Below are 22,635 nucleotides of genomic sequence, written 5' to 3'. Positions count from 1 at the left end.
TGCATTGGAATGAAGATCTAGAATAACCTGCTTGCTTACAAGGATGCTTTGTTCCCACTGCTTTAGAATCCAAAATTACTGCCTTGATCTTGTTCAGGCAGCAATTGCATCTGTTGGACTTGAAAGGAAAGCATTCATTTCTTGTTTTACTCAGAAAGGAGCAAAGGGGCTCGATTAAAGTAACTGTTTAAAAATCAAAAACTAGATCTAAAATCATGACTACTAATTTGTTTTGGAGAAAAGCTGTGTTTAACTGTTTAGAAAATTACCTGATAGAGCTGATTGGTATCAACAGAAACTAGTTAGGGATATTCTTTTTTGTACATTTGCATACAAAATTAATTTAGTGATAGTACTTTGGTGCAGTGATGTTTAATGATAATATTTGAGATGCTTGCCTTGTTTATGGAAAGCCTTTGAGGTACCATTCAGCTCCTCATTATTTGCTAGTGGTGTCCATATAATAATCCTTTGGTTAGTTATGCAAGCCTTGTCTTTACAGTGTAATTTTGCAGAGTAATATCTAAAAGGTGCTAAGAGAAAGAATACCTAGACTGCGTCACAGATCAACACTAGTTACTGATCCTATATCAAGGAGAAATGATTATTTTAACATTTATGGATACGTAGTAATGAACACAACATTAAGTTGGCAAAATACTTGTTGAAGGAAGATAAAAGTGAGATTAAGAGAACTGAAGAAAGAAACAGATTTACTTTGCATTTACATATGAAGTAGAGCGTTTGGGTTTCTCTTATAGTCTGTCTTGAAGAAATATCTATGAGGTTGTAAAATATTTGTTGTATATATCCATTATTTGTGTTACGGAGCTGAGATTGTTCCTTTTTATGTGTCTGAAGAACATCTCGGGTGACTGGACTTGTTACTGACAAAGCAATGTATCTGATAGTTTTGATATCATATAAAAAGTTGTTGGCCTCATCTATTGTCTTACAGCATCCAAATCCATGTAAACCTAAAAATAAACTAATTTTCAGCTATTGGCAGACTCTGACAAGCAAGTATCTGAATGACCTTTTGTATTTCAGAGTTTGTAGATGCAAGAGGAGTGTGAAGAATTGTTGATAATATTTTGATTTGTAAACTTGCTTTGGCTTTGTCATGTGGGATTAATGCCAAATGTATTTTAAAAAAAAACGCCCTTATATAAACTAATTTTGTTTGAAACATACTTTTGGATTTTCAGGATAGTTGAAAATTTTTTTGGTCTCAAATGCAATGCAAAATATTAAAGGAAGGCTTAAATGTATTGTGTGGTGTGACATGGAAATAGCCACTGGAAATGGAAAAGATCTGTCTGAACACCTTAATTGCTACTGTTACAGAATTACTCGCCGTGGTAACTTACTGGTGCTTCATCTTTCATATCTCTTAAATATCCCCAATGATGAAAATTTTGTTAGATCCTCTAAATATTATGGTATTATTTCTGCTATAGCTAGGACTTCTGTAACGTTCAGCTACTATTTCTAACTAGAGATACTAGAATAGTTTTACCGCTGTTAGAATTTTTTTTTAATTGAAATAGCTCTTCATGTGCATGTGACTGTGAAAGGCTGCCATGTTGTCCCCTGCCTCTTTATCTGGGTAGGACTGTTAAATTTCTTCAGATACGAATCCCTCCTAACTCTCACCTCTATTGCTTTTTTTCCAAATTTTGGTCAAGTTTTAGTGTGGAGTTTTGTGTACCGTTCAAGCCACTAACCTCCATCTGAAATGAAAATAACCTTATATTCACTCTAATTTAATCCCTAGTCAGTTGTCTTGATTTGGATAAGTAGAATTTAGGATGCCCTTTCTTCACATAAGAGGTACCTACTTGAAATTATCCTGAAAATGAAGCACAAATTTCTGAAGAGCAGTTTACAGGGTTGTAGGTTTTTCAAAGCCTCAAAGTTTTTTACATATGTAAAACTATTTCTATTTTAGTGTAGTTGATCATCCCAGCTCTGGTCTTGTATATGAAGAGCCTCTGCTTGCGTCCCAGAGAGTCTGATCTGAAAGTGCTTTCCGAGTATAGGCAACGTGAAGTTTGTTATGAAGTAGAATAAAACATGACTAGGGTAGGTATCTGAATATCTAGAAATTTTCTATATCATTCTTTCTTTGATTGTGGAGAAACTGAAGGCTCTCTTGCTTTCAGTACGCTTATAACAATTGTACTTATAACTAAGTCTTCAGGGTTCATGGCTTCAAATGGTCTGCTGGCAGCTCTGAAAAGGAATTCACTTGAGAACCCTATCCTCTCCAAAGAACAGATTTAAATTTTCTGGGAGAGATTGTGATGGATCTTTGCCCACAGAGATACTTATTGGCATGTACATTCAGTATCAGAGGTTCTCAAACAGGAGCCTACTGGTCCTTGTTTTAAACTCTGTGGATTTGCAGATAAAAATTAGTTTCCCTAGTAGTTTCAGCTGCAAACATGATAACTTTTAAGTTGGAAATTTGTACTGAATTATCTTCTAATAATCTTCTTTGAGAAATTTGGAGCTTTGTGCTATTTCCTACCCTCCCCCCAATTGTGTCAGCTTCTGTAACTCTTCCTAGATAGTGAAATCTTGTATGCTTAGTGAGTATCATTTTTGAAAGTTTTCAACCAAGGCAACTTTGACAACAGTTATTTAGTGAAAGATTTTTGCCTTTTAACTTACAGTAACAGGAAAATATAAATTGTCCTGTTACTTAAATTCTTTCTTAGTGCTTATGCCAATTTTATGAACTTAAGTCAAACATCTGCTCTCAAATTCCAAGAACTCCTTATAATTTCTCTTCTGTGGTCCTATGGTACCATGCTGTGTTTATCCCACTGTTCCACAGTTGTTGCTCTTCATTGGGATGGTCCAACAGGGTATGTGGGAGAACTACTAGCAAATTTGTTTTTGTAGTCTGCAGTCATTCTCCCACCTTCCTTCAGAAACATCTGTTGATATTATTTTTTCCCTGATGTTGTAATCTTCCAGTGGCTCTGAAGGAATGAGCAGCGGAACTGGAAGAAGTTAAAGTGGAATAATATGTAATGAGTCATTTTGAATCCCCTATGTCCTGAGGCAAAGGAAATATGAAGTGTGCAGCATGAGAGGACAATGCTTTAGAAAACTGAAGAGCATTCCCTATTACAAGCCTGTATGTTGAGTTTTATTACCTTCCTAAAGCAGTGCATTTGGCCTGTCAGACTGTTCTGCAAAAATGGGAGTGTGAGTTTGGCATCCTTGGTCTGTCCTGCACAGGTATGTGCTGTAGTAGTGTTCAGGTGAGGGAAAGGAGTTAGTTGGATGAATGAACAGTGTTTCCTAAAAAACTTTTTTTTTTAAAACTCAGATTTTCATGCCAGCTATATGTGTAAATGTATGTAAAATGCTGTGACTGGATCATTTTAGTTTTTAAAAATTTGGAGTAAAATTAAGCAATGGATATTGGGTTTGTGTGTAAAATCAAACAACATTTGAGTATTTATAGGTTACTTAACTTACCAGTCATAGTTTTAGAGGGATTCTGCTGTACTAATAGTTATCAAACATCTGTTTTTAACTAGATGGCCTTTCTGATTCTGGCCTTGACAAGAGAAGACTATTTTTCCTTTACTATTTCCTGATACTGGAAACTGAAATATTACATAATGACTGCAGTTAGTGTCTGGCTGCCTCCAAAGAAAGTGGTTGTTTTAATTAAAGCAGCAATGCGGATCTCTGAGCTGGAGGCAGAAAGTTGGCAAGGGCTATCTCACTTCAGAAAACCACAAGAAAGCTTGTGGCAAGATCAATAAATACTTTTGTACAACTTATACTATGGTGTGAATAAATGTACTGTAGGGAGAGAGGGGAACCTTTTAAAGACATCCTGTTCTTCCCCTTCTTCCCCTTATAGAATCATGCATGTTTAAAGGGACCTAGGGATGTCATCTCATCCAGCTTCATCCTTGGAATAGGATCAGCACTCAATTTGAAGCTGGTTGCTTAGAGCTTTGCCCAGTTGAGTCTTGCTTTGAGATTCCACAGCCTCTCTAAACAGCCTTCCCTGTTTCTCAGTTCTTTCCAGTAATTTTTTTTTAAACTGACATCCAGTTGGAAAAGCCCCCACTTCAGTTTATGGCCACAGTCTCATTCTTCTGCTGTGCACTGCAATAAGGAGCTTGCCTCCATTGTCTTAGTAAACTCCTCTTTAAGTACTGGAAGGCTGCTGTTAGATGTCCACTAAAGCCTTGTTGTCTTTCAGATTCAACAAGCCTAGCTGTGTTGATCCTGGTGTGCTCTGACCATCTCTCTTGACTTCTCAAAGTTGGGTGCAATGTTTGTCTTCCTCCAGTCATCAGGAGTCTCTCCTGACCTCCAAAGCCTTTCAAAGATGACAGAGCAGTCTCACAATGACATAAGCTACCTCTTAGCATCCCATCTGGTCTTACTGACTTGTATGGGTTGATTTCTCAAGAGATCCTTGATTCCATCCTCTTCTGCTACTGGTAGTTCCTCTTCTTCAGCCTATCTAATGTCTGTGGTGAGAAGTTGTCCCCAACATCCATCAGAAATCTCTCAGATTGCTTGTGGTCATCTGTGTTGCTTTTCCAACAGATGTTGGGGAGGTTAGTTTCCTGTTTTAAAAAAAACCCCAAAACCAACCACCAAACAACAGACAACTAACAACCCAAACCACTAGCAAACCAGAAAACCACCCCTCCCCCTCCCAAACAACCCCCAGCCCAGAAAACACAAAACAAACCACACAGACACTCAGTAGAGATTTTTGGGTTGCTTAAAGAAGAATTTTGTCCACTTTGTCAGCTTGAGTGGGTGAACTGTTAACAAATTTGCACTGCAGTATTACCCTTACTGGTCTCTTCCTTGTTCCACACCTTCCAGCTCTTACCCTATTGCCTTTTCCCAAGAAGAGATTCATGTATTTGACCTGTCCTTTCATAAAAAGGGCAAGCCTGTCCTACCACCTGTCTTAAAGATTGGGTAGCCATTCATTGCAGTGCTGCAGTTTTGTGTCCTGTCCCACCATGTCAGCTCTTCTAAGGATGTTGCAGTTCTGTGTCTGCATGCAGGCTCCAGCTCCTGTTTGTTTCCTTGGCCACATGCCTTTATGTACAGCTGGTTGAGGTGGACCTCTTGTGGTTGGGGTTTTTTTTTGGGTTTGTTTTGGTTTTTTTCCCCCTCTTGATGCCTACAGGCTTTGACTAGTGTGCACCTCCCACCAGCATGACCCATGCTGTCCATGAGGAGAGGCAGTAGTGTTTGCTGCCGGTCTTAGGTATGGGCTGTGGTGGCCTTTCAGCCCCTCTGCTCCAAGCCTAACTTGTGTCAAGGCATTTGATGTGTGATGGGTACTCCTACAGCTGGGGCAGTGGAGTCACTGTGGGGCCATAATATTAGCAGTGCTCCAGCTTATCAGCTCCATGGCAGTGTGTGTCTCCAGGTGGCTGACCTGGGGTGTGAGTCATCCTCACAGCAGGTGCCTGCGGGCCCCTTTTCATCATGAACTAGTCTATCAGTCTATGAGTTGGGAAACAGCTAGCAGAAGCTGATGAAAGCACCTAAAAGCAGCAAATCTGTATATAGGAAAAAAAATGAAAACTGCCACTAGAAGTTACTGAGAACCTAAGAAAAAACTAACTCAACAGAAAATCTTGCCTGAATAGATAAATAACTTGCAACTGAAATGCCAGCCCCTCCCAGCCACAAACCCTGCTGTCAGAACTACCCCTACCACCAGCTCCTCCTTATGAGAAACTACCAAAAGTATCTCCTGACAAAGCCTCTCTTAGCTGCTTCTGTTTGCTCTCTTCCTGACATACTGGCTTAGCTCATGGCCCCCGTAGTGTGGTGTGTCCAATGCTGTCTAGTGGACAATTAGACAATAATTGTCCTCCACACTCATTGCCCCTTGGTCTAGTGCATGTGGCTGGCACCGTAAAGCTGTGATGGTGGCTGTGTTAATAGATGGTTAGTGACTTGGGTATGGGTCTGTGCAGAGCCCCTGCTCAGAAATCTTCTGACCAGTGTACCTGTACTTTGAGCCACAGTGTAGAGGTATCAGTGATGGCCTTCGTATAGGTGAGGTGCATCAGCCTGAATGACTGCATCTTGTCAAACATCAGGGCTTGATTAGGCTGCAAACAGCATGTTGCTTGTAGGGTAAACTGTACCTGGGCCTAGACACAGAATCACAGAATTGTCTAGGTTGGAAAAGACCTTGAAGATCATCCAGTCCAATCATCAACCCAACATTAACAGTTCCCAACTACACCACATCCCTCAGCGCTAAGTTGACCCGACTCTTAAACACCTCCAGGGATGGGGACTCCACCACCTACCTGGGCAGCCCATTCCAACACCTAACAACCCGTTCTGTAAAGACAGGGGCAGTAAGCTCAGTTTTCTCTGTCCCAAGTTCCCCTGCACTTCTGTTTGGGGGTTAATGTGGAGGGGAAAGTTTTGGGCTTGGTTGCACATGCCAACATAGTTGTGCTGCATGGGGAGCATCTTCCTTACAGTGAGGCTCTATAGGGCTGCTGCTTGGTGATCAAAGGCTAATGCTGCAAATACGAATTCCCTTCTAGCCTAAACAGCTATGTGTTTTTTTTTTTTTAAATATTCATAAAAAGACTCCGACCCATCTCCATTTGGTTAGTATGAGCTCTTTAAGGAAGGTGAAGTGTATTTATGGTAATTTTTATCACTGACAAATGCAACTGCACAGTTTTGTAAGATACAAACAAGGTCAGAATACCTGACTGAGATAGTCGTTCCTGTTACATATAATTTAAAAAAGATTTACAGATGTATGGGTTAGATAATTAAGCACCTTTTTTTTTAACAAGTATTGCAGTTTAGATTTGTAATTAGCACATACTTTAATGAAGGAAAAATAGTCAATTGTGCATAAAACTGTCTGATAAAATGTTTACAAAAGGAAACAAAGCCTTTGATATAGGAGTTAAAATAGCTCTAAATCTTTCAGTAAGAAGCACTGTGTATGGCTGTTAGTTACTTTGGTTTTTTGTACAGATCAAGTACTGTATAGAATCACAAATTTTGATGTCCCTTTTCCTTTTTATTAAGTAATTCAATATATTGAAGTTAAATATGAATTTAGGAAAGATTATACACTGAGTATAATCTCTCAATTATAGCATATTATTCTACAATCTTGAAAAAAGGTGAAGAAACACCTTAAAATATACACATATCTATACTGTAGATATACCCATCTCATGGTTTTATTGGCTGAGTTTAGTTTGTGGAATTGAACTAAATACTGGAAAACATGAAAGCTTCAACTAATTTGTGCCTTAGTTCTTATTCTGGGCACGTTTTAAATATCAGGGCTGCTGCATCTCAGTAGTCAATCCCACAGAAATTTACCCCAATCTTTCCATATGCATCAACATATGTGGGACTGCTATGGCAGTTAAAGAGCCTGTAGAAAACTTCTGTGGAGCCCTTGGGTCCCTGCATTATGGTACATTTCACCCTGAGAAAGCTGTACATGAAGTTTGTCAGCAGTTATGCCCCATAGAAGTAATTTTCCTGCCATGAAAAATAAAGTCAATAAAGTATCTTACATCCTTTATTTGTTTGAATAATTACATATGTAAAAGAGAAAACAGGGAAGTACACAGGATGTGCAGTATAATGCTCAATTATACTTTAATGCAGGGAAAAACTAGTACAGCTGGTATGTTCTATAAAGTATTGCATCTTCATGTTATGTGTTCAGTGATTGAATTTACAAGGTCTGCAATATTATATCTGCAGTTCTTTCATCTAATTAATGTGCAACTAACTTCTATTCTTGAGTATTAAGGGGGCTGCATACCTTAAATAGTGGTAAGCTTTACCTTCTGTATAACAAGTGCTTGGTAACTAATGGTTTTTAAAATTTGATTACTTCATTACTTTTGCAGAAGAAAATGCCAACAAAGAAAATTCATACAAATAATTGCTCAGACTTTTTAAACACAGTGAAATTCTTTGTGCCTTGAGAATGTAATTTTTTCATCTTTGTAAGAAAAAAAAATAAAAAGGGATACTCATTAAAGGCTCAAGCGCAAATGGTAAAACTTGAGTTTTGGATGTGTGTGTTGCCAGATGACTGGAATGAACAAGTGTTCCTTCTTGTGTACTTCAGAACTTGACTTTTAAAATACAGATTTTTTTTTTGTTGTTGTTGTTTTCATTATTTAAGGGAAGGTTTTAGGTTTTCATCTCAAGAAGCTGCTTCAAGTTTTGGTGATGATCGTTTACTGATAGAGAAATTCATTGATAACCCTCGTCACATAGAAATCCAGGTTGGTGGTATTATTATTACTCCTACTATTATTGTTTGTCTATTTAATAGGGTTTGGACTAATAAATTAAATCAAAGTTCAAAATGTTTCAAACACTCTGCTAAAAAAGGCTGAGTCTTGTGCTTTCCTGTGTCTTGGGCCATTGCTCAAACTACAGGGCTATCATGCACAATACAGCCTTCCTGTTTTTACTCTCTAGCCTTTCTTTAGCAGGAAGACAATGAACCGTGCTCAATTCTTTGGGGGGAGGGGGGAAAAAGGTTGTAGGCATCTGTCCTGAGGGCTGGAGCTTGAACTCTGGATCCTGATTGCAGTGCTTGAGTGCAGCAGAGGATGTAGGAGTTCGTGCTTTTCTTGCAAGCTCTAGGTGGTTTTGTCACTATTTTGGATTCTGTTCTGAAGGATCTAATGCTCCCTGGGAACTCAGAAGGATTTGTGTCCCATTTTGGGCAGTTTGTGGTTCAAAATCAGGTGTATTCTCCTTAACTTCTGGATTATGACCATTTATATCTTTTATTGGATCTAGTGCTAAGCCAGATGTGCTGATGCAGAGCAAGACTCATTTGTTTCAGACAGACTCTTAACAAAATCACATTTTTAAATTTGTGATGTGTTTGATCTTATGTAGGCAGTTAAATTGGCTTTGTCAATAGCCTTGAAATAATCTTTTATGATGAGAGATCTATATGGAGTATGTTCATTTTCTCAAAAGAAGTGTAATTTATTTTTGTCCAAAATACAAACTCTAAGTTGTGGCATATTTTCTTTTACAGTGAGAGCCTGAAGTATTTTGACAGTAGCTCAGTAACTGAATGAAACAACAACAATACATTTGATAGTGTGGAATGATTTGTAAGAGAGAAATGCTTAACATTTTTTACTCTGCCGGATATGTGCACACAACCTGATACTTCCTATGTTTTTATTTATTTTATGTGCACAGGCTAACTTATTGCATATGTGAAATGAAGAAACAGTCTGTAAAAATGAAATTTAAACCCCAACCTATTCTCTTTTGAAGGGTCACAAAAAGGTATATAGCAAACATTTAGTTTCAGCATTAATCTTAGGTTACAAAAGAGGTCAGATTGCTTGAACATCTTCCTATATTCTCTTGCCATGGTTAATAATTTTTGGCTACCTGTGTCTTTGTTTCTTTTTCTATGCAAATCAGTATACATTAAAGATCTATTCCTTTCAGTGCTTGCAGGTTTGTGAGCTTCAGCAGGTTCCTACTGACTGACTAAATTTAGATGAGATTGAGTCTTCCATACTTTCATGAGTTAGGGGCAGTTTTTACATTGTCAAAAAATTTAAGCAGTACTGTATTTAAGAACAGCCAAATAATTTCACCTAGATTAAACAACATAGCTTTTCTATTAATAATTCATAGTTTTATTTCTAATAAGTGTACAGTGAATGTTGTTTTCCTTACACAAACACTTTGATGATACCTTTTAACAATATCATAGCATATCATTTTAACTTCATGTTCTTATCAGCTTTAGGACGTTGACCTTGGTTCATTTTCAGACTGTTAAATATACAAACAATTTGAGACCAGATGCCAAATATTTATTAATTTAGCAGTAACTTTTAAATAGAACTTTTTTTTAACATTCTCATATAGCTCCAAAGCATTGGTACTTAAAATTGTTAAATAAGGGGTTTCCTGTGTCTAGCTATAAAACAATCACTTTGTAAAACATGAGAAAAGACTAAAACAATTAACAGGAAAATAGAGTCCAAATAGACTTTATGCTTGAACTGATTTGAAGCCTTGTTCTTCTGAAATATCTTATATAAAGGACCTGAGTTTAAAGAGTACATGGAACGTCTAACTATTGCTTGGCTAAATAGCAGTTTTACAGCTGGAAGTAGAATTTAGCTGAATCATGTGGTAGAGGTTACAATACTTTAATTATTTTGGAATCTAGATGTATATAGCACATACTAATGTCACAATCATCTAATCCCACAAAACAGGACATTTTCTTCTAGGAATATTTAGATATTTAGAAAAAAGCTGTTGCTGTGACATGCATTTTTAGTGAGATGTGTATTGGAATCTCACGTCATTTCAGAGATGATGATTTCAACATTCTGTAAATGTCTTCTGAAGTATAATTGTTTTATGAAGTAAGCGTCTTTAGTTTCTGATAATGAAAACTTTGGACTCAAAATGAAAGTAAAAGCCTAACACTAGATGTTGTTTGGCTTTTTCAGTTTATAATTATGTTTTCATTGTAAATATTCATGCATGTCTCTTCAAGCCATATTAACTGATAATGGAAAAACATTTATTTCAATGTTCAGGTTGCAGAAATTAAGTAGGATACAAGAAATGTCCTGAAGTGAAAGAAAATATTTCCTAGTTGGCTTGAAAAATATTTTATTATCCCCTTCAGGAAAATACAGCGAGAGAGGAGAGAGAAGCACAGGAACTCATTTTTATTGAAATATCCCAGGACTTTTTGGTTTATTTATTTTGGTGAGGCTGAATTCTGTGGCAAGTTGTAGGCTTTCTAAGAATGAAACAGAAGTGCTCACAAGGAACCATTCTACTTACAAGATAGCGATTTTTCTATCAAGTACCGTGCTGTGCCCTAGAGGTACTGTTTTAAGATTAAAAAAACCCTCTAAATATCTTTTGTCCTCCCAAGTGAGTTTCTATAGAGCTCTGTGATGTTTAGTCCTGGATTGGATGAGTTAGGACTCGGATAGGAAGTTGCTTTAGATGCTGCTGGGGTTTTTTTTTGGCTTTGTACTGAGCCGCCTGTTACAGAATCTAGCAGTTGGCTGAAGTACCCTCATGCTGCTGCTGATAAACCTCCCCCTGGGCAGGGAAGAAGGTTCTGGGACAAGCTGTAGCTCAGGAACTCCCAAAGTCATCAGTCTTGTAGAACTCTTTGGAGTGGATTTTTCCCTTAGAAAGCTCCATAAATTTATGGGAGTGCAACAGAATTTCTGGGGAAAAGATAAGTCTGATCGTATAGGGTGCGGAGCACTCTGGGTCTCGTGCTGCACAGTGCACGCGAGTTGTCTTCATGAGATCAGTGCCTCGTTTTCAGTCACATCTACTCAGATTATTCACGCATCAGCAAACATTGGTGTCATTGATGCAGGAATTCATCTTGCTTAGTGCCACACTCGCTCTGTAGTGCTAAAAGGAATAATAAATAATACAGATTCGTTGTCACAAATGTGAGTAGATATGGTTGAGTTCATGCAGTTTGAGGAAGATTGTCTCCTTTTTTTATCTTGTCTGTTTTCAGTGTAGAACTGCACTATTAAAGAATGAAGCATGAATATTGGCACAGGTTCCTGCAGATCAGAGCAGGAAGATGGAAAAAAATGGATTAGAGGGAAAATTTTGTAAGGAAGAAAGGGAGCAGGTGTGGTCTGCAATGAAAGAAATTGTTCCAAGAATCAATGTAGAATATAACATTACAAGATTGGAAGAAGTCTGCTTGAATCTTCAAATCTACTATCCCACCATTGGAAATAGTTGCACTGTACAGTTGATTTCATAAAGGGATAGAATTCCTTGTCTTACTTTTCTTTCCAGTTTGAAGTTGCAGAATCAGTTGAGATTTCTGTTATGCTGGACTTGGTTTTTTTTCCAATATGTAATTAGGTAGTTGGATTTACATGCTTTACTCTGTTTAACTATTCCATGAACTGAAGCTGCAGCCAAGAACTGCAGTTGACACCTGATTTTTGAGAAACTCCTTGAAACTACTGCTTCAATTTCCATTGAAAGTAGTGAGGGAGTAGCAAATTTTATTCTTAATAAAAGATTGCAAAGTTTCTGAAGACTTTCCTCTTCATTAAAGAGAGTGCTGTGGTTCACCTACTGAGAAAGCTCTGTTAAGCATTGTTTCTGAAAACTATTGTGTGTAATTCAGGAGCAAAGTTTTGGCATCCTTTGAGATGTTTCTCTTCTTCGTTGACACAAGATATTGCTTAACAATATGCTTGAGTGTAATTTAATTATGCAATACAGTTTTAAATGCCTGAAAACATAGTTTTAATCTTATTTCAGTCTTTTGATTTCTGAACTTTTGGGAGTTTCTCACAAATTTTGGAGTGAGTGGATTTTTGCTATGTGTAGACTATAGAGTCTTTAAAAATAATCCTGTTCAGAATTTGAAGGAGCATTCAATTAGTATTTCATATACAATTAATTTTCTGCACTAGCATTTTTCCAACCTTTATTTCTAGATTGGAAAGAAATTATTTTTAAATTAAACTAACTTAATGATACATACTAGTATAATGTCTATAGGCCATATACATACATCTGTTTGTTAATGGCAGCATGTTATTATTTCAGGTTTTGGCAGATAAACATGGTAATGCCTTGTGGTTGAATGAAAGAGAGTGCTCCATTCAAAGGAGAAACCAAAAAGTTGTGGAGGAAGCACCAAGGTATGTATACTAGACTCCTGATGCAGCTTCAGTTATTGAAAGAACTTTTGGAAAAATGCTGATTTTATTTACTGTGCAAGTGCATGCAAATTTTATTCTGTTAAAAAACCACAAAAAAATGTTTAAGTTATAGTCATTTAACTGTAATGCAATTTTGATGTTGTACTTGGGGGTGTTCTGATTTTGCTTCATGATGTCTTTCTGTAAGAAGAAAACAGGTGCTGTGTTGTTAATTTTTTTTCATGATTTTGTATAAAATGGATATAGATCTTACCAATCAAATATATGTGGTATATGAGATTAATGTATCTGAGATTATTTTTCCTTTTCTTTGCCATGCAGCTTTTGGAGTTAAGAGCAAAATAAAGTATGGAATAAGTATTCATTTTACCACAGATACAGATATTTGACTATGTTATAGTAATTGTGAGAGGGCCAGATAATACTGTTTATTTCTATTTGAAATAGAGCATGAAGTACTAAACACTCTGTGACACTTCTAGTACCATTCATGGTAGTGAACTATAGATGTAGGTGTCCAGTAACTCAAAGGTGCTAAATGATCTTAATCCCACTGATTTCAAATGGAGATGAAATACATTGCTGCTGTGCAAGGTATGGTCTTGCTGTGTTTTCTGTTGCATTGCATTCATCGGAGAAAATGTGTAGAAAAAAGCACATAAAGAAGTTCTGATTTCAGAAAAACAGGCAGAGGTATATTACTACCTGTGGGAATTCCCAGTGTAATGTGTTCACCAGCTGCGATGGGTTTGCCATTATTTTATAGCACAGACCTATGTGATGCAACAGTTTAGGATGTGAGGAAAAGCACATAATTCAAGTGATGTTTATTTATAGTCAGCATATAAGTTAATGTTGGATCATAATTGTGGGACTGGCACTGTTTACGACCTAGATTTTAAATTGAAAAATAAAGTTTAAATCTAAGGATACAGAACCACTAATAAATGCTTAAATACCTGTCATTGCTTCCTGTAGTGCTTGTGGATTTCTTAGAAGCCTTATGCCTAAAGACCTTACTATGTTTTTGTTTGTGAAATGTGAAGGCTTCAGGTCCTGTTATAATGTGAGTGTGCATATATGTCTACCTAAGCACTTAGGAGAGTCTTTTGGCTCGGGAGTACCTGTAAGGTGCTGCCTGCCTCTTCTGTCTGATCATTCTCCATTCCTGTGGTCAATTAAAGGAAACGATATGTGTTTCTCTCCCCAGCCAACTGTAATCAGAGTGTTTTCTTTCATCAGAAATATCAGCCTTTTAACTTTCTTGGGCTTCTCTGTTGGAGTTGCCAGTAATTTTTCTCATCCCTTCCTATAACTCTACAAAAGAGTGTGGTCAAGTCAATAGCTTCCAAAATTTGGCGTGAAAACTCTTCTTGCTTCTTGTTGAATGTTTTACACTCTCCAGACTTTACTGACAGCTTTGGAAGCCTTATCTTATCTGCCTTACAGCCCCTTGCAGTTTGCTGCAGAATCCATTTATTTACAAAGGATTACAAGACTGGTGCAGATAAGCAGGGCACTAATTTCTGTGAGACACTGAAGTTAGTCCTTCTTGTGAATGCTGTTTCAGTTAGTCTCACTGATTAATGACTCCTGGAAACACCTTTTCTTGTGTGGCTGGGTGGAGGAAATAAGAAGTCCTCAGTAGTCCTTTTTTTCTCCTGTTTTAAATAGTAGATGCCTTTAAGAGCTCTGAGATAGGTTGAAGCTTTTTTTTCATGAAGCCCAGGAGATAGGGATGCTTTGGGCTAAAATGTTTGTTTGTCTTTTGTACAATTTAGGGCTTTTGACCTCTTCTCAAGCCTCTTTTGATTTACTTTTTTCCTATGATGATGTTTTCCTAAGTATCTAGTTTAAGAGACTGATTGTTGAGGGCCTTTTGGCTATGAGAATAATCTCTGTGATTTTCTGAAAGTTAAGCCTGCAGCTGTTGAACATAACCTTATGGGATCATTTTGTGTTTGAATGTTGAGTTTTCCTAGGGAAGTTCAGTCTCTTGTAAAAAAAAAAAAACCAAAAACCAAAACAAACCAACAAAAACCAAACCAAGCCTCTTTCGTGAGGAGAGAAAACTTCAGTTTACACCCTGATGAGGTTACAGTATTCAAGGGAGCCCTGGTGTTCACAGTGGTCAATCCCCCAGTTTCAAATAGGAGACCAACAAACTTTGCTTAAACCCTTTTAACATGTAGTCAGCTGTCCTACTCTGTTCTGGGAAGCACAAACAATATGACACATCTGATCATTGCTAGTTTTGTAGTTAGTGCTGGACAAAGTTGGTGCTACACAAAACTCCTAGTGATTTGCAGTAATTTTCTTTGCTTCTAGATTCACACCTTTTTGGAAGATGCTGTTGACTTCTCATTTCACCACAGAGGCTGAAATTTAAACGGATGAGTAACACTTAATAGTCTGTTGTTCCTTAGTTCAGTTTTTGTTCCTCCGGTGCCCAAACTCTTCTCTAGTAATTTTCAGAGAGAGTTGCTATGAGACAGTGTACTTTGGCAAGCAAAAATGTGAGAGTGTGGTTGTATTTTCCTGTCTGCTAGAGCGATTAATAAGGGATTCTTTTTCGTGGAGAAATAAGGCTTATAAGCTTATTAGAAAATCCGTTGATCCTTTAGGATCAATCTAAAGTAAATGGATCAATAGAAAGTAAATATACAAGTGTCTTAGCTGACTTCCTATTCAATAACTGGAGCTCAAAAGACTGCTCTTAAACTTCACTTTGGTGAGAGCAGGTGTCCTATCTAATAATTTCAGAACCTGTTGGACGCTTTTTAAAGCACTTTAACTTTTGCCTCACCACTTGGGTGAAGGAATGTCCAGCTGTTCAGAGGCACTTGGCTATCTGTACTATTTGATGCCCAAAGTTAAGATTTTTGGAATGTTGTTATGGAGAAGTGCCACACAAAGGCTCTTCCACTCACCATGATCATCCAGCACTGTCCTTTGCTGTAGCAGTCAAAGAGATCAAATGTTTGATTCTCCATGGAATACCGTTTAGAATCACAGAATCGTTTAGGTTGAAAAAGACCTTTAAGATTATTGAGTCCAACTGTAAACCTAACACTGCCAAGTTCACCATTAAACCACATCCCTAAGTGCCATGTCTACATGTCTTTTAAATACCTCCGGGAATGGTGACTCAACCACTGCCCTGCACAGCCTGTTCCAGTGCTTGACAACCCTTTCGGTGAAGAATTTTTTGCTAGTATCCAATCTAAACCTCCCCTGGTGCAACTTGAGGCCATTTCCTCTCATCCTATCACTTGTTACTTGGGAGAAGAGACTGGCACCCACCTTGCTACAGCCTCCTTTCAGGTAGTTGTAGAGAGCGATAAGGTCTCCCCTGAGCCTCCTTTTCTACAGATGAAACAACCCCAGTTCCCTCAGCCGCTCCTCATAAGACATGTTCTCTAGACCCTTCATGAACTTTGTTGCTCTTTGGACATGCTCCAGCGCCTCAGTGTCTTTCTTGTGAGGGGCCCAAAACTGAACATGGTATTCGAGGTGCGGTCTCTAACTATCATCTCAAAATGCTGAGCTTCAGAACACTGGGTGTTAAACCTTCTCTGTACGTTTTCAGACCTTTCCTGGACAAGTAATGGTGGAACCAGCACCCTGCTACTGTATTCTGTACTGACATGCAGGATCTGTATTAGCACAGACAGTGAGCGAGTCCTTAGAACTTGCTAGCTGCCTGCTTATTCTCCTTTGTTGTCTCTACTTTTCAACAGTGATTCCATGTGCTTTGGATTAAACCTTAGCACCCCAGACTTTCAGAGTAAGGTGATTCTTAGGACAGTCTCTCAACAATTTCCCAAAATTTCCCTGAGTTTCATGTCATGCAGGAAATAATTTATTATGGTTTTTTTTCCTAACTGCATATGTTCAGAGTTGAGATTGCCTTATCTATGCTAGATGTTAGTTTTGTGGAGTCTTTTTAAATTGACAGATGTTCTTTCAGTTCAAAGGACAAAAATGTTTCTATTTCTGCCTGTGACAAAGATCTAAGAGGCAGGAGATTTAAAGGGGAGGCTAGTTTACCAGTAAGTAACTGCATTAGAATGCAAGTTAAACTATTTTTGTGACCTTTTTTGCATGCTTCATTGTTAGTTTCTCTCAGGAATGCTTCTATCCTTGGAAGGTGCACAGACAGCAACTTCTTTCACTTTCTCCAAGAACTAAGGTCTCTCTGAAAGATCTCAGTATGATGCCAAGTACTTCAGCATCATATTCCAGATTAACTGCCAAGGTGCTCCTTGAAGCCAGCGACAATTTGAATAAATGTATGTAGGCAAGAATTTAGCAGAAAGGTGTATTACTGAACTACGCTCTATGTACAAGTTCTCCTTAGAGTTGTGCATGTATATATATCAGATTGTACATTTCCTATCACTTTGTAAATCCTTGAAGGGTTTGGGGTAAGAGAAACAGTGAGCCGCCTCTTGTGGCTGTGTACATGATTCATAGGTGGGCACAGTTTAGATGTGGGGGCAAAACTGTGTTCTCAAACACTTTAGCATATTTATGCCCATGGTATGGTAGTATAGTACATAATAGATATCTTAAAGCAGAATGTTTTTTGTAGGTAAGTAAATTTTTTTAAACAAACAGTATGCCTAACTATTTCCTAAGAGCAGGAAAGGTGACCCTCCCAGTGTTGTGATATCTTCAGAGGAAGGGTAAATGTTATGGATGATTTGTGTTTTTTTTTTTTTCGTCTAAGCTGAGCAATAAATTTTCACTGATGGTGTAACTGTCTGTACTTTTCAAAATCTCAACCTTATGTGTGAGTGAAGGTGGTGGAGATATTTTGGGAAACATTATCGGATGAACTGGAAGTGGAGAGGTAACATCTTGCCCATGTGGTTCATCTCTCCAGCTGTAGAAACAATGGGAGAAACCAATTGTATTGTCTTTGATCAACTTTACAACAGCTTGAAGAAGGTCTTATCAGTGAAATATGTCAGGTCTGATCTTATTTTTTTTTTCTAGTGCTTTTATCTTGTGAATTCTTTTTACTTTTCAGCCTTCATGCTGCCATAGGAGCTATTTGGTCGAAAGAATAACAGATATATGTGTGAGAAAAAGATTTGAAGTCAGGTTTAAAATGATGTGTTTTTGAGTGATGCCTAATTAGATTGGAGAAGAGTTATTTCGGTTGTAAGAGGTGCATTGTTAAAGAAGGGAGAAACAATGTATACGAAAGGTAAAGTGGCAGAGGGGAATAAGAAAACTTTGGTTAATTAACCTACGTGATTGCAGGGATGATCCAGTCATTTTAGAGCATAAAGCTTAACCACGCGGCAGAGATCAAGTTTAGCAGTGTGACACCTCTGTTCCATTCTTTGGCTACAGCAGGAGGTGAACAGAGAGATCTCAGACCTACATTTAACAAATACAGGGAAGACATCACTGTAATAAAGGGGAGTAACTGTCTTTCATCCATATGAGATGGTTATTCTAGAAATAGAGTATGAAGCTGATACTGAGAAGGTTCTGTTCTTTGTAAGCTACTCATTGACCTTTCATGATCAAAGCTGTCCAAAAACCCCGAATTGAGTTATAGATTGTTGATTTTGTGTACTGTATTATCCTCTTACTGAATCAAAATACGAAATATTATGAGGTGCCTATTTTGATAGACTTGATACAGTTTTGCACAACATCTGTTTTTTTTCCTTTGATCTGGTATAGGATCTGATAGCTTTCTTGGGATCAGACTTCCTTTTCCTATTGATCCTGTTGTTTGCCAAGAAAGAAATTTTTCCCTAAATTCTGAAAATATCTGCCCTCCCGTCCATCAGAATCTGCCCATGTGGGCATGGAAAGGATGGAGGTACAAAGTAGCACTTTTCCCATAAAGAAAAGGTTTCCGTTGTCTCCTAGTTTGCCTAGATATTTTCTCACTTTTTGTGTTGTGTCAAATACGGTTTGTTGTGGCGGAAGTCTCTAGCTTTTCTGTGAGTTCAGGTCTTAGTGAAAAACTCCCATAGTAAGTCTTGAAAGATAAGTCCTGACTGAGCACTAGCTTCTGTCTGGGTGCAGTCCTGGGCCCCAGATGGAGCTTCACTGACTTTGATGGGGCCACTTCAGATACATGGAGGCTTCTGATTGCTCCTTTACAGAATTCTGACTTTCTCTTGAGGGACACCTCAAGAAATATGTAACATCTGATATTTTTGTTTTAAACAGTAACTTAGAGGTAAGGTAGAAATGACTTCCTCTTCCCTTAAAAACGTACTTTTAAAATGATAGCTGAGTTATGTACCTAGTGTAAGTCACTGCAGAAATATAATAAGCATATTTATAAGCTTATATAAGATGAAACAGCTACATGTTGTCTTTCACTGAAGGTCAGTGTATCCGGGTGAGGGGCAACCAGTTTCACAGCTTTGATGGAAGTTTCTCTACCTCTAAGTTAACAATCTGTGTGGGTTAATCTAAATCTGCATTTACAGTACAGAGGAGAATAGCAAGCAGAATATGTACACTTGCAAGTCTTTTAATTCTCTGGAGCAGTGGAACTGGCATGTTGCTCTCCTAGAATGAGAAGGCTTGGCATTTGGGCCGTGTTCACAGTGGCTCCCAAGTTAGTAGCTGAGGTGCTCTTCCGGTGCCCTGGAGTGAGTCCAGGATTTGTGGAAAGGAATGAATTGCAGTTAACAAACACGGATAACTAGTCTTCAGCTTACAAGTAAAGCTGAGAGAGGAAATACAGGATATGAAGGTTTAAGTCATGATACTGTTGATGGTGTTCTAGTTAAATATTATGAATGCCCAGATTTTCTTCATTGTAATCTTACATGAGAGGCCCAGATAAATATTTCATGAAACTCCAAAACTTATTTATTCTACAGAATTTCAATGAAACAGCCATGCTGTTTTAATTCAGAGTCAGAAAATAAATTCCCCTTAGACCTCTTGACTTGTATTTTGTCATTCATATTTCTATTGGATGGATTTTTTTAGTTACAGTTTTTTGCAAATAGATATGCCTTCTAAAGTATCATGGATTTGTATGTATTTATTTTTAACTTGCATTATTATAGATCTCAGTGTTCTAAAAAAGTTGTGTTCTGTTATATTTTAGAGAATACTGTTATCTATCCTGAATTTCCTATATATTAGCAGTAATTGCAAAGCATGCAGTGTATCTGTTTAGGAGCAGTATAAATGTAAAGGCATACATTTGACAGTCTTGACATGTTTTCATAACTTAAGTAATGATGCTGTCCTCTTTTGGTGGTAGTTTAAGCAGAAGATGAAATTATTTAATTATTACTGGTTTTTTTTAACTAAAAAAGGGCATTGTTTCTGTATTGTAGCACTTTTCTAGACCCTGAAACTCGAAGAGCAATGGGAGAACAAGCAGTAGCTCTTGCCAAAGCAGTAAAGTATTCATCTGCTGGAACAGTAGAATTCCTTGTGGACTCCAGTAAGAATTTCTACTTCTTGGAAATGAATACTAGACTTCAGGTAAGAAAAACAGCTCTACAGATTCAGAAAAGTGTTATTTAAAAAAACAGAACATAACCTCCTTCCATACTTAGGGGTCTGCTCCTGCAAAGACTTACACATAAATAACTTGACGCATGTGAGCACTTCCCACTGAACTTAAAAGATCTACTCACTTAAATAAGCCTGCATATACAAGACTTTGCAGTAGTGAGCCCTTGCACAGCACTCAAGCAAGCGTTCAGAGCTTTTGCTCTTTGTTACACTTGACCTAAAGACCTTGCAAGAGGTCACTGTTAAGTGCCACTGTGAGTTCACAGTAAGTGGCTAGCCACTGTGCTCTGATGCTTTTCCCCACTGGTCCCTGAAGTTTCTTCTTTATTTTTTATACTTTGATGATCGCTTGCTGAGTTTCTCTAGGAGGGTGATTAAAACTATATGTGTATATCAGCAATAAAAACACTAGCAATCTGCATATGATTGAAATTGTGACTGGAATGCAACTGTGTAAAAAGCATGCTGACATGGTGTAGGATTTTTGTAACAGCTCATGTGGTCAGTAGTAGATGTTATAATATACACTGCAAATGAATGGACAAACTTTTATGGAAAACCCCTTCTACCTGTTCTTTGACTGTTATAATGTATTTCTGGTAATAATCTAAGAAAACAGGCATGTAACTTGAAGTGTGGATATCATTCTTGAAGACGGGAAGAAAGTTCAACTTGTAATAAAGTAAATTCTATCGTTTTTGTCCTCCTTTTCTCACTTTGTTAAATAATGCCAGAAAGACTGAAAAGTGGAATCAAACAACAGAGTGATTAGTTTCTTATACTGTTTTCACTACATTTTGTTAGGGCTGTGTCCTGCCTGCAGGTTGTACATGTGGTCAGTGATAGAGCGTAGAGAGATCCTCGTAATTCTGACATCTTTGCATGACTTTGTATAACAGCTGGGTAAATTTATGCTTAGGGTAAAGAAGTGAGAGAGAATTTGGGGTACAAAAGGGGAATTTGCCTTGTCTTGCAGGGCAGCGGTGTTTTTGGAATTAGTCATGACAGTTACGCTTCACATGCTTTTGCTAGGAGTTTGCTAGGCCCAGTCTGATCTACCTTAGATTCAGTTAGAGAGGGTGGTGGTTAATGATAATGTATAGTTCATTAAAAAATTACGAAGAATTTCTGTTTCTTTGGTCATATTCTTTACACTTTTCCCAATCTTGCAGTTTTTGAGAGAACATTTTTTAGTGACTTTCCATGTTCTTGTTTATATAGAAGAAAATTAATTTGTGGTTTTCTGCATAACCCACCAGAAGTTCAAAACCATTTCCTTGCTGTAGTATATTATTTTCCATCAATTCCTAAATGGAATTAGTTATGGAATATTCCTGGATTTGATTCTTTCTGTGATTTGTTTTTAAGATGTTATCTTTGCTGTGTTGTGGTGTCTTCCCCCTGCAATGCATGGTGGTAAGTGTTCAAAGTCCCAAACCCCAAACTTGCTTAATTGTATACTTCTCCACATATGCAGTAAGAAAGCTTTCACAAGTCCATCTTTAAGGACTTTAAAGACTCCTTTTGAAATATAGCCTAAACAGTTTGACAATCCCCTATAATAGCAGACTCATTCTTTCCAACTCTTAAAGAAGTTTACTAATCTTAAATTACAGTACTTGTGTAGATGTTCTCTAATTCCTCTATCCTGCCTGTGTATTGTCTCTAATTAGTATTTCAGCTTGAGGCTGGAGAGTAGTAATTTCCTCTGATTCTTCCCCAGGCTTACCCAATTGATCTGTCACTTCTCCCAGGTCTCAAGCTTTACTTTCTGTTCAACTAACAGTTATGCAACTAACATATTGTTCTTGCTCCCTTCTATTAAGAGCCAAACATAGAAACTGTAATGAAGCTTGTCCAGATTTAACTTCAGAACCAGGAGAGTCTCCAGATGTCCCTGTATTGCTTCAACCTTTTCCTTTTGCGTCTCCCAGCAGTGAACAGTGGCTAACAGGCTTACTTGCCTTGTTTTTGCTGAACACTCTACAGTTGGAAGAACTTTCTTAAATGATGGACATCTCATCCATAAATGATGCTTCTAAGGTCTTTGTCAGTGTGCATTATAGACACAGCTATCTGTCAGAACGTTTCTACTAAATTATGCAATTTCTTGTGTCTGTTTTAACATTTTGGCAATCTCTAATCAAATCACTGTGGCCTTTTTACTTTAGATACAGACTTCAGAATATACTTGCATAAAGCTAACTAAACTCTGCCCAGTACTTTGCACTGCCTGCTGATTTCTCCCCTCCCTCCCTTTGGTGTATCTGTCAGATGTCTTCCAGTGTTTTTTGTAAATTATTTTGCAGTAATTGAGAGTTGTATTATTATTTGGCTGTCTTTTTGGGGAACT

At 37.6% G+C, this 22,635-nt stretch overlaps 1 protein-coding gene across 5 annotated transcripts in view; it reads left to right on the top strand.

Annotated features, from left to right (window-relative positions):
- PCCA (propionyl-CoA carboxylase subunit alpha) overlaps positions 1 to 22,635 on the top strand; it is a 289,977-nt gene that overhangs the window by 91,201 nt on the left and 176,141 nt on the right. For 4 of the 5 annotated variants that reach the window (XM_074815375.1, XM_074815376.1, XM_074815378.1 and 1 more), the window contains 3 exons: positions 8,210 to 8,312; positions 12,649 to 12,743; positions 20,099 to 20,249. In XM_074815375.1, the coding sequence (XP_074671476.1) occupies positions 8,210 to 8,312; positions 12,649 to 12,743; positions 20,099 to 20,249 (349 nt within the window). Of the gene's footprint in view, positions 1 to 8,209; positions 8,313 to 12,648; positions 12,744 to 17,036; positions 17,057 to 20,098; positions 20,250 to 22,635 lie in introns of those variants that run through there. The other variant, XM_074815379.1, reaches the window with a different exon arrangement.

Source organism: Strix aluco, chromosome 2 (genome assembly GCF_031877795.1).
Source record: "Strix aluco isolate bStrAlu1 chromosome 2, bStrAlu1.hap1, whole genome shotgun sequence".
NCBI lineage: Eukaryota > Metazoa > Chordata > Aves > Strigiformes > Strigidae > Strix > Strix aluco.
This window is presented reverse-complemented; position numbering and strand designations above follow the sequence as displayed.